This window comes from Chinchilla lanigera, unplaced genomic scaffold (genome assembly GCF_000276665.1).
Source record: "Chinchilla lanigera isolate Chin_1 unplaced genomic scaffold, ChiLan1.0 scaffold00013, whole genome shotgun sequence".
NCBI classification, from domain to species: Eukaryota; Metazoa; Chordata; class Mammalia; order Rodentia; family Chinchillidae; genus Chinchilla; species Chinchilla lanigera.
The window spans coordinates 22518229-22531373 of record NW_004955414.1 but is presented as its reverse complement, the minus strand read 5'-3'; the positions used below and the strand labels follow the sequence as shown (position 1 = coordinate 22531373).

Genomic DNA, 13145 nt, shown 5'->3' with positions numbered 1-13145 from the left:
GAGGCTAGGTTGAGTGTTCCCCATAACCATTTGTCCTCAGATCCCCTCAGCAGGGTTTTAACAACATGGGTGGGGGTATAAACCCATAAGGTTTGTCCCAAAGGTAATTTTGCACCTTCTTTCACCAGGATGGAAGTCGCAGCCATTGCTTGTAGTCAGGCAAGCCACCCTGCTGTTATATAGTCTAGTTTCCTGCTTAAGTATGTCATGGAATGACGCCAAGGTCCCAGAGTCTGTGTCAGGGCTCCCCAAGCTATACTCTCCTTCTCATGTTCAAACGATTGAAAGGGTTTGGTACTATCTAGAAGGGCCAAGTCTAGGGCACTCCTTTGAGGATGTCAAAGCCTGTTTGGCACTCAGGGCTCTAGTCTAATAGAGGACGGTTAGGGTTTCATTCTGGATGTCCCCTCCAAAGCCTCATGCAGTCATGGAAAGGCTTCTAGAATTTATGATTAATTCATGGGTGTGAGTGCTACACTTGCCCAGGGGCAAGTAGTTTGCATATAATGTAAGGGAGGGAAAGAGGCTGCTTGCCGCTGCTCCTCCTCTTCTGCTCTTGTTGCTTTTGCTATCTTCTGCAGCCATGAACTGTTGCCCTCTGCCATGTGCCATTCTACCTTGGAGCTAGGCAAGTATGGACTGAAACCTCCACAAACTGTGAGCTAAATAAACCTTTCCTTCCTTAATTCTAGGTGTGAGGTATTTTGTCTCAGCAACAATAGAAAAGTAAGCATGACAAGGACAGTTTTGCCTTTAAGCACCTTATACAAGAGCTCAGGGATGGCTGCAAAATTAGAAATGCAGAGTTAGCAGTATCTGACAGTTCCCAGAAACTCCCTAAGGTCCTTTTTGAGCTTGGCTCCTTAAGGTCTCAGATAACCTGGAATCAGGCTATTGATAGCATTCAAGTTCCATCTTTGAGTATAAACCCAAGGAATTTGACTGACTGTACACAAGTTTCTGTCTTTTTTTTTTTGACAGCCAGTACCCTTTATCCTGAAGCAGGTCCCACAGTGTTTGTTCCCAAATGGCATACCTCTTTGGTCTCAGCTGCTAGAAGTAGGTCACGAACATGTTAGAGCTGGGAGACATTAGGATTTTCATGATTAAAAGGCAGCAAATCTCAGACAAGGTTTCAAAACTCAACTGACTTACTAACACATATTTTTACTTCAGTAGATAAATCATACTTTTTGAATCTTTGATTATTCCAACTGTTTAGGTCAGTTCAACTTTTACACAGTGAAACTGCCTGAAGAAATTTGGTGAAAACTTTTTTCTTGTAAAAACAAGGTGTTTTGAAATTGAAGATTATTAAAAAATTTATACAGAAGAATGTAAATATTCCCAATTTAAAGATTTTCTCCTAAACATGATCTGGTTTTACATTATTTGTTCAGTTTTCTCATCTATGAAAAGAACTATCAAACTTTTTTTATTTTACCCTTGAAGCCTGATGCCAGTTACTAAACACTTGGGGGTGCTACCAGTGATTTCTATGATGTAGAAAAGATGCTTAAATAATTTCAAAGAAAAATGTTTTGGATACACTATATTTTGCAGTATTGATTCCCATTATAGGCCATTATCTCTGATTTGTGCCAAGTTCTTAAGAACAATAAACACACATGTACACACAGACTCACTCTTTTCTCAGTTACACACATAAGACCAGAGGTTACTTACACAAGACTAGAACCAAGAAAACTGGGGCACTAAGTATATCCCAAACTCAGTGATATCACTGTTCTCAGGGCCAAATTTCTCACCACAGGGTAGGTTCAAAATCATCTCTTTAGCATTTCTAACACTGAAGTGAGATAAAACCCTTTTGACATTTGATTGTGAAATTTTCAAATAGGTTGTTCCTATGCCACTACACATGCAAATCATAAATACTTCGTGGCTATCAAAACCAAAATTTCAGAGCTTGAGCATCTTTTCAAAACAAAATACCCCCTGTAGCTTTATATGCAACTTCAGTAATCAGGCAGCATTGTTATAAGAAAACATTTACATAATGTTCCAGGAGAATTAAAGATGAAAGGTTTTTTGTCCCTCACCTTTCACTCTATAATTTATGTTCTACTTTTTAGCCCAAATTTTTCAAATGGTTATTGAACTGGGGAAATGCCTTCAGTAAAACTCTGCTAGAGAAAACTGGATTTTCAAAGCAGACTAGCGAAGGGTCACAGCACAACATACCCCTTAATAGTGAGAAGGAATTTGTTGCTTTAATAAATGTAAAAATTTCAGATATTTGTACTTTCCTATGAGGTTTCTGCAATCAGGAACATGTGCCTGCAACATGGCTTTATTTTTCTGATGTGATGGAACTAGTTAATCTACTAGAATGCTTTCTATTAGTAAGGCTAGGTAATCTGTCCATCTCAGTTGCTTTTCTCTTGTTCAGAAATAGAGACCTTACCTGTTTGAGTAATGGAGGGTGGGTATGGGATTTTTAATTAGGTCACTAGTGCTAAGAGGGACATAAATCATTACAGATTGTGTCTGTCTTTCTTCCCAAAAGCTGGCACCTGGCACAGAGGAATGGGGATACAGGGCCCACAGATAGTGAATCCCCAGAGGTGGATTCTGGCCCTGCCTCTGGCAACAGCTTCAAGCTAGCCTGGCTAGTTACCATATAGGGCACTGGAGCAGCAAGTGGTGGGAACATGGTAAGGTGAAGTGAAAATAATGAAGATATACTATATACAGGTAGCACCTCTCCATGAGGAATGTAATCATATGTACAACAAACATGTACTACTAAAAAGAATTACAGAGAGATGAAAATGGAACTAGTCAGTATAAGTTTTGCAGAAACTATTAGAGGAAATGGAATTAAATAGTAATGTCACTTTGTTTTAAAAATCTGTGAAATTCATCTACAATTTCAAATTGCATCTCATCATTTAATTATTTTCATACAACTGACTCTAAGTGTGAGATCAAAAATCAGGATACTAAGTTGCAACTCACCAACTACCAAAAAGAAATTTAAGTTTGAAACACACACAATCAATGATGTCTTCTACACACACCACATGCACACACAGAAAAAAGTTAGCAAAAAGTTGGAAAATTTAAGGCTTGAGATATAATGGTCCTACTGAGACTTGCAAAGGTCAGAAAATAGTGAAGGTAACTGTGTGTCTGTTTTTCACACAGCCATGGCTACTGCAGACTACAACACTGATGAACCGCTGCTTGCAGAGAAAAGGAAACAAGATCTCCAAGAGACTCTGAACAAAGTGGGACTGGACAGTGAGTTTTGGTTGCCCAAATTGCAGGAATGCCTGGGTGTGACTTGTGCACAGGCCCTACAATACTTACAAGAGAAAGACCTCCAGGTCCTGAAATCCCAGGTGCAGCACCCATGGGAAAAGAGAGCCCTGGAAAAGCTATTTGATCTGTCACACTCAAATATCCACCCAGTGATACAGGAGTCGCCAGTGCAGATGATAAACAAAAGGCAGAAGCAAGTGGAAGAGGCACTTCAGGAGCTAAAGGATCTGCTTTTAGAAGGAAAGCAGAGGCCGGAAGAAGCAGTGAGGAGGAAAGAAGAAGAGCTGAGACAAGCAATGGAGATCCCTGAAGAGTACTGGCCACTGCCTGAAAAGTCCCTAAGGCAAGTCCTAGAAAACATGGAGAGGCATCTCAGTCTCATGGAACAGACCTTGTTCCATAGGCAAAATCTTTCATATCAGGATCTGGTAAGATGGGCATCTGGAGGCCTTGCCCTGCAGGGAATTTACCAAACTAGCCAACAAGGGGACCTGGTACAGAAGAGAGAAGAGCTACTCAACGTCCCCAAGGAGTTCTCACTCTTTGGCCCTCAGCAGGGCACACGGATGGAAACAAAAGAGTTTACATCTTCTCAAGCAGAATCCATGTTCACCCACACCATGGAGAAGCTAGGCTTCAGTGTCACTGCTTCAGCCAGGGGTGGAGGATGGGGACTTAGGTTAGAATGTGGCATAGATAAAAGCAAATATTCAGAATCCAAGGAAACCCATCAGTCACATTCTGAGCACTCTTATTATTGTTCAACCAAGTTCAGCTATATGCCCTTGTCCTGCTGCCACTTTTCCACTGATCAACTCCAGTTCTCCAAGGCCGCTCTGCAGGAACTGAATTGCATCGAAAACCTCCTGGATCATACTGCATCCCCCTTGCTGAAGCAAAGGATTGAACACTTCTTCCAAAGGTTTGGTTCTCATGCTAACCAAGGCCCTCTGCACCTGGGAGGAATCTACTGGTGGAAGGCAGTTTCAGAGGGCTTCCAAAGGGAGCAGCTAGAGGATGTCAAGCAGCAGGCATCAGAGGCCCTGGACATTTACATAAGGGGCAGCTACAGAGGCTTTGGAGTGAAAGTTGCTGCAAGTATGACTCTATCAGAATTAGACTCAAAAAAAGCCTCTCAGAACAAAACTCTTCAAAAACATCAAACCAATATCAAATTATCTGTGGCCCAGACCGGTGGCCCACCGGAGGCAGATGGCCTTGTCCAGTGGAAAACTGGCCTTGTGGCCAGCAATCAAACCTGGTGTGTCATTGACAGGGGTCTTCAGTTGGTGCCAGTTTGGGACATCATCCTCTCCAGCCACAGAAGTGATTTTAAGGATGCTCTAAAGGTGGCAAAGTGCATGAAAGACAACTACACTGCTCTGACTGGCCTCAGTGCCCAGATCCAATATGGAGAGGAAATACTGAGTGCTGAGGAGGAAGCTAGAGTTTTCCTAGAGGATATAAAATCCTGGGAAGTATCTGATCCTGAAGAACAGCTTAAAAAACTGATAAATCTCATGCAAATGTTGTGTCATAAAATAATAGGTTATGATACTTGGATTAATATATGCCTCACAAATTGGGATCTGCAGAATTTCTTAGTAAATACCATCAACTTTTGTAAAAAATCTTCCATTTGTGACACCAAATTCATTAAATCTCAGCTGCGCATACTTCTGGATCCTCACGTGTACAAAGTGCCAAACTTTCCTCAGGCTCACTCCATCATGCAGTGGATCTATGAGTCAGAGTCAAAACAAAAGGAGGTCAACATCTCTGAATTTGCAGAATTAAATAAAATCTTAAAAGAAAGTCTGGATGGCCTCTTGGAAGTGAAGGTCAAATCTGATTCCCCAGAAACAGTGGAAGAGATTCAAAGAAAAGTCACTTATGAAGTTAGCATGGCTCTTACTAGCTTTTTGAATTACCTTGGAGAGACAGAGCAGACAGACACACAGCTGTTGTTACTTTGTATTGCAGTTGGTGCAGGATATCACTTGGTTAATAATACTTTTCAAAATCTTCTGCATTGTGGTGAGTTAAGTTTTCTACTGGATAAAGTGCAAAGTGCCCAAAGTAAATATAAAGAACTCAAACATATAAGCATCCACAGGGCTCAGGCATTCTTGGTGCTTATATGTCTGACAGCATCAGCTGGAATCACAGCTCTTTCTCCGGAAGAAAAAACACAGCGCATGGCATTGATAAGAAAATATATGGGCCAATCGCTGTCCAAAGAGGTTGCTCATGTCCTCAAGAAATCTGGAGCAGGTCACAGTTGGGAAAACCTAGAAGAAGACTTAAGATTGATCATTGATGGGGATTATGAAGACACCAGATCACCTTTACATGTAGACAACAACAAGGAACAATTACAAAGTCTGCCTGAAGGAAACAAACAAACATATAAACCACATGATCAAGACAACACTAACCAGAAGGTGACAGAAAATGCAGCCGTCCTAGATTTACTCCAGCGACTGGGCCTAGAACATTACTTCCCAAAAAGGATGAGAAGAACTAACTTTCATCTGATCTGCAAGACTTCTGTCCACAGAACTCAGCCTAGCTCTGAGCAGGAGCTTCCTTTCTATTTCCTACAGAAGCTACTAGTGCTCGATTATGGGTTGAGATATCTGGGCCTCAAAGAAGAAGAAAATACAGAACATCAGCTTTACCCAAGTGCCTCTGACCAGGAAAATGAGGCTTCTGACCCATATGAAGACCTTTCCAATGATGGTAATAGCCCTGTTACCTCTAAACCCAGGCCTCGTATTCACCCGATGGATATCCAGATGGCAATTTTTCACTGTGCAGATGATTTTGCCAGACAATACATTTTGGCCAAGCTTTCTATTTGTCAGTTTGCCCTCCCCCTTTTGGTGCCTAATCCTTGTACTTCACAAATTGAATTCTCTCTCTGGTGTCTCAAACAAGTTAGGAGGAGTTGGCAGCACACAAGTAAATCAGCAAAAGGAAAGTGCAGTTTTCATAACCAGCAGATGTGCTGTGTACCCACCTCCATTGTGTCCTTTATCAGAGTTGGAAATGGCCTCTCTGCTTCCAAGTCTCAGATCATGAACTATCTGCTCACTAAACGAAAACATGATGTGTTTTTTCACCGACACTGCAAGGGAAGCAGCAAAGACTGTCTCCTGATGGAGGGTGTGGTGGAAGTCTGCTGGTTCTGTCCTGGGGAAGAAGATGAGGACAGGTTTGAGAACTGCGTGGCCTTCACCAATCTTCATGGAGATGCGAAGGAAAACAAGCAGCAGCTTGCTTTCCTGCAGGAGGTCTCTTCTCTCATTGTGGTCCTCATGTCAGCCTCTGATGACAATGAAGAAAACAGGAAAATTGTCCGCGCCTTGTGGCAGTCATCAACACCTTTGATCTGCTTGCTTGATGACAAAGAAAAAAACACAGTCAATAATTTTGGTAGAAAAATAAGAATTGGAATCCAAAATAGAAATGAGGCAGACTTAACGGAAGAGATCACTATTGCAATGAGACGTCTGCTAGAGCTTTCTGACACCGCTGTCAGCATGGAGGACTGTTCTGCCATTGCTCGCGAGCAAGGATTCCTTATTGACGAAGACCAGACAGAGTGCAAGGAATCTAAAGAAATGGCAGAGATTATAATGGCCCTCCTGAGAGAAACTAACTTCTCTCACATGAAGGAAAATTTACTACCCCTTCAAGGAAAACTGTGGCATCTTTGGTGTAAAAATGACAAAGAACTCTATCATCTAAGAGAGAAAGGAAACCGGAGCATTGAACAACACAAGACAGAGATAGAAAAAGAAAAGCAAACAATAAGGCATCAACAGTTGCAAAAAGCTTTACATCCCAGTGACCTAATGCGATCTTTTGTACAAATTTTGCAAAAACACCCAGAAACTCACATCAAACTCTACTTTTTACAGTGGGTAAGTATTTTTTTGGAAAAGCACACTGGAGGACACTTGGAAGAACTGCACAAGAAACAAAGAACTTTGTGGTCAAAGATACAAACAGAAAAGCAAAAGGCACAGAAGAGCAAATCTCTGGACCTCTGGCAAAATGAGATAGAAGCCATCTCCACAGAGATCAGTGACTGTACCTTGGGAATTGAACAACTTCTCAGAGAAGTGGGGCAGATGTATGAGGCTGTGGAAGAAACTTCCTACAAAGGAGATATCATCTTTCTCTCCCTGCCCCAAATTGCTGCAGACCTGATGCTATCCGGCATGCCCATTGAGCTGATGGATGGGGATGCTTCCTATGTGCCTCTAAAATGGGTGGCAGCTGTGTTTGACAAGGTCTCTGAGAAACTTCCGGGCAAGAGAGTATTTGTTCTTTCTATCCTGGGCCTGCAGAGTTCAGGGAAGTCCACCCTGCTGAATGCCCTTTTTGGGCTGCAGTTCAGCGTCAGTGCAGGCAGGTGCACCAGGGGAGCCTACATGCAGCTCCTGAAGGTGGAGGAGACCTTCGCACAGGAACTTGGATTTGACTTTATGCTAGTTGTAGACACAGAGGGACTCAGGGCCCCAGAAGTCATCAACAAATCCCAGAACAGAGACAACGAGTTGGCAACTTTTGTCATTGGACTTGGAAACTTGACTCTGATCGATATTTTTGGAGAGAATCCATCAGAGATGCAGGATATCTTACAAATAGCCGTCCAAGCCTTTCTGAGGATGAAACAAGTGAAAATCTTCCCCAGTTGCCTCTTTGTCCATCAGAATGTGGGGGAAGTTACAGCTAAAGAGCAAACCATGGAAGGACGAAGGCGGCTACAGCAGAAACTCGATGACATGGCAGCAATGGCTGCTGAGCAGGAACAGTGTTCAAATGTATCCTGCTTTGGTGATGTCATTAAATTTGATGTCAATACTGATGTCCACTACTTTGCTCACCTGTGGGATGGCAATCCCCCAATGGCTCCTCCTAATCCTCGCTATAGTCACAATGTCCAAGAGCTGAAAAGTAGAATTCTTCTCATGGCTCAGCAGGAATCTAGGGGAAAAATCATGAAGATATCAGATGTGAAATTCCGAGTAGAAGACTTGTGGAGAGCCCTGGTCAGTGAGAACTTCATTTTCAGTTTCAGAAATACCCGAGAGGTCATGGCCATGAGCAAACTGGAAACCATGTATAACCAGTGGTCCTGGAGGCTGAGGAGCCGCATGCTGAACTTGCAGAATCAGCTGAACAATCAGATTCAGAATGGAAAAATTCAGATATTGAAAAGAAGTTCACTTGAAGATCCAATTACAAAAGAATATGAGACTGTTAAGGAAGATCTTGAGAAGTATTTCAAGGAAGACCAAGAGAGTGAAATACTGATTCAGTGGAAAGGAAATTTTGAAAATAAGTTACTAATTCTTAAAGACACACTTGTTTCAGATGCCTTTAAAGAAGCCAATAAGCATGTTGATCTTAAGAAAAGTCAAGATAGGCTGAATGAGAAAAAGACGAGTTATGAAAATGAAATTTTGGAGAGGAGCCGAGAGTTGGCTTTAACTGTAAAAAGTAAAGAATTGAGTGAGGAGGAGCTACAGAAGAAATTCAATCAACTTTGGATTAAATGGGTCTGTGATGTGTCCTCAAATCTGCCTCCAGCAATAGAACCAAATATTGAGGTGGATTCTGAGAACATACTTTTGGAGCAATTCAAAACAGAGAAAAACTTAGCAAACATATTAAAGACAAATTCTGGGAAGAAATTTGAAATCAATTATGATAAACATATCAAAATGAGTAGGAAATTTTGGGGTGTGAAACATCAGTTAGAGGCAGGTGATAAGGAGATAATTAATATGACTACTAAACGCATTGTTTCAAGATTTGATGAAACTATTAGTAATATTCAGAAGCAACATCGTGATTACAATGCAACTGATTTCCATGAAATTCTAAGAATAATAGAAGAAGAAGTAGCATCTGCACCAACAAATCAAAAATACTCATTTACAAGCCAGTACACGATTGAATTGTCTTTGTGTTTATTCGAAATTGCATCAAACAGTTTTAAAGAAATGCATAGGGCATTTGAGACAGCAAATGATCCTGTCATCTATCTGAACAGTAAAAAACATGATTTCTTCATGAGTTTCAAGATCTCCTGCCAAGGAGCAACCTCTATCAAATCGTTTGTAGATTTTCTGTGGAACAAGCTCATTCCTGCTGTATCTACCACCATATGGGAAAACATGGCCCCTAAAATTGCTGGGGACCTGCAGGCCACCTGCCCTGCATTCAATGGAAACAGGGCTCAGCTGGAAAAACATATCCTCATCTCTCTGGCAGAAGAAGAAGACTTCGATAATTATTGGCAGTACATTCATTATCCAAAGTCCTTTTTCAGTGGTTACATTGGGAAGCAAATTAATAGATACTGTACAGAAGAAGTAGATAAAAAAATAAAGACTTTTTTAAAAATAAATTTAGACATCATCAAAACTGCCATCCTCTGTGCAATTCACGAATCCACAGCACAGGCTAAAGATAAAAGCAGCACTGCTTCTGAGTGGTTGGATTTGTTCTGTGATCACCTGGGGAACAAATTGATCTTTCCACGAGCAGACTTGAGAGGCATTGAACACCAGGAGATAAAAGATATGGAGTTTCTCAAGGAAGCCATGATTGAAGTATTGGATGCTGCAATGACAAAAGCAGAAGAAATGTTTTCAAGTACACCTATAACTGGAATGGTTTCTAAAGTTGAGAGAATCCTCTCTGAACAACTCTGTGGCTGCTGGAAACAATGTCCCTTCTGTAATGCAATTTGTACCAACACCATTCCTAACCATGATGGAGATCACAGTGCTCCATTCCACCGTCCTAAGGCTGTCAATGGATGGCATTGGTATAAAACAGATGAGTTTGCCATTGACTGCTGCTCTACATCAGTGGCAAGCAACAATCTGATTGTTCTGAGTGAAACCTGGAAAATCCCATTTAAGACCTATAGGCTGGCAGGAGGGGACTATGCCGCTTGGAGCATCACCCCAGATTTATCCTCCCAGCCACATTGGAAATGGTTTGTCTTTCATTTCAAATCAAAGTTAGAGGAAAAATACAAGTTTAAATTTAAAAATAGAGGTGAAATCCCTGAGGCATGGGCAAAAATCAGAAAGGAAGATGTGCTTTTAGATTTGAAAAAATAACTCAGTTACCACAAGAAAATAACTCTCAACACAGAAGACACCTCTGGTATCTGAGCAAAAATGTCAGTTTGATACCATACTAAATCACATGCTTCCTACAACTAGAACCTTCAAGTGCCCACCTTTTAATGAAATACATGAAAGCAAGTTGAGTAACCTTTGAGAAGTTGAAGATATCCTATCAGAACTTCTTTCTCTCTGTGCCAGTTTCTTCAGGTTTAAAACCAAATTACTAACATATGTGAACCTTTGAGAAAATTAATTTAAATAGCTAGTTTCATACTTAAACACATTGTCCTAAATATTTTCTAGAATATATGCTGGGCCAGGCATGGTGACATATGTCTGTAATCTCAACACTGGGGAGGCTGCTGCAGAAGGATATCTACTAGTTCAAGGTCAGCCTGGGCTTCAGAATGAATTTCAAGACCAGCCTGAACTGCATAGTGAAACCAAGTCTCAAAAAGACAAAAAAAATGATAAAATATGTGATGTCACAGAGAAAGTCACCTTAACAGGAAATTTAAATTCACTGCAGGCTGCCACAAATTTTTTATAGAGTAACTATTTTTATATTTGAACAAAAATATACATTTTGAATAGAAGTTATATTGACTATGTAAGGGTTTTAAGTGAGTTTTCTTTCACCACTATGTAAGGTTTTTAAGTGAATTTCTTTCCCTATTTCAAGTTGTTGGCAAAGGTTATTGAACCTAAATTGTAAAAACATTCTTGGAAATTTTATGATTTCTAAGCATAGCAATGCTTAAGTATATTTTATTCTATGAAAGGATAAATTACAGAATTTACCAAGATAAAAACTTTATCAACTGTTGAAACATTATTAAGCAAAGATAGGAAGAGAAAGAAAATCAACTATTTTTTTCATTTAATCATCATTATCATCTTCCCAGGTATCTGGGTATTTCCGTGTTCATACTACACACACACACACACACACACACACACAGATTCACAAAATTTAAGAATTCAAAGCCTAGTACTATGTATAACTCTGAAAAGGATTTGCTTCTGGGATAAAATTTATGATGACCAGGTGAAAAGAACAATTCTAATCAAGTCTGTGGAGAAAGCCAAAAATTCCTTAAAGAGAAAAATCAAATATATACAATATAATTTTCCAAATCCTGAAAATTAGTTGGGTTGTATTTTAATAAGAAATTGTTTATTACATATAAAGTGTAATTAAACACTTGCCTGCAAGTGACACACATTTGTGGCTCTTTAACCATTTGGACCTTAAGGTCTTGGTCAGAATTAAGATGATATAAACTCTGAAGCCAGAGAAAGACTGGAGAAGGAAAGAACATCACTGTTCTGTAAATCCACCCCTAAGGCTCAGTTTCAAAGGTGGGGATCTAAAAGAATCATAATAGAAAAAAGAATATTTCTACATGTTTGGGTATTAAGGCATCCATTGGGTTCCATTTACAGGAAGATTGTCTAGCTCTCTATGGGCAGTGAAAACAGACATCCCAGGGAATGACTGCTAAATATTGTGAATCCTCAGAAATGGGATATGTGAATGCTGACACTGTCCTCTTTGTCCCCTGAAAGGGCTTCAAGCATAGTCTGTTTCTGATCAAGTGACTACTACATCTAGAAACGTGAGACAGAAAAATTACAGACTGTTCTTGTACAGTGTTCTTTGTCTTTGTGAGCATTTCGGAAAGGTAAATATTTTGGAAAGATTTCCTAATGTGATATAATTGAAATGGTGATGAAACTGAATCTGTGCACAGCATGATTCCCATCTCTCTCATCAATGCACCTGTGAAGAAGACTAAATGTTCAATTAATATATGATTAGTCCTTTTTAAACTTTTTCAATGAATTCTCTAAATATTTTAAGGAAAAATTATTATATATTGTATTCCTTTTGATTTTCAAGACAAAATGAAATCAAAAGAAGATCTTTGAAAGTTGTTATTCTTGGTTTTGTAATAAAATTGTTTTATTTGTGAAAATTAGAAAGCTCTTGTACAAATTCCTCGAGTTGGTAAGAAGTGTGATATTTAAATTAAATTCAGGGGCTATGCTTAAGGAGACTTACATGCAAAAATAGAAAAGGTAATTGTGATAGAAGGTGAATGAGCAAAAACAGTGATTACTGAGATAGTTGTAGGGCAAGTAATGCTGCTGTCATGGCGAGCTCAGACATAGAGGGCAACATAGTGTTAGTAGATTGGGTGCCACTGGGGAAGGAAAGCTGAGAAACAGTGGAGCAGCGCACATGGAGTCAGGAGGAATGAGATCACCCAGATGAGGAGACCCTGGATCCAGGAACAGATCAAAAATTAGAGGTCAGAGTTATAAGGTCAGCAGGGACAGGGTTTACCTGGTCAGTAGAATGGGTCTCTCATTGTCCCTGAAGTGAGGAATGGAGAAATGGAAATAGGGCATCTCCTCCCCAGTAAATTTTACAGAGATGCTAGCCAGTCATGCAGAGTGAGAAAGGAGCTAGAGGCCTATAGGGATGTGGCTAAGGAAATGAAGGATTCCATGACACCAAATCATATGAATCTGAGTTACTCACTTTTATGTGGATTATAAAGATTAGAACACATAGAAGTAGAGACTAGGATGGTGCTTACCAGAAGAGGAGGGGATGACAAGGGAAAGAGGAAATGTGGGTCACAGAGGAATTTCAGGAATTTCCATGTACTGAATCTCATGTCAGTCTCA

At 40.2% G+C, this 13145-nt stretch overlaps 1 protein-coding gene across 1 annotated transcript; it reads left to right on the top strand.

Annotated features, from left to right (window-relative positions):
- The first annotated feature begins 990 nt into the window (after window positions 1–990).
- LOC102029733 (interferon-induced very large GTPase 1-like) lies at window positions 991–10812 on the top strand. The gene has a single exon (XM_005380172.2). It carries the CDS (start codon window positions 3174–3176, stop codon window positions 10437–10439), a length of 7266 nt encoding a protein of 2421 aa, XP_005380229.1. The 5' UTR covers window positions 991–3173; the 3' UTR covers window positions 10440–10812.
- Window positions 10813–13145: the final 2333 nt, after the last annotated feature.

What these genes read in the sequence shown, in the direction of transcription:
- LOC102029733 (XM_005380172.2), top strand. Translation starts at nt 3,174, where the DNA reads ATGGCTACTGCAGACTACAACACTGATGAACCGCTGCTTGCAGAGAAA.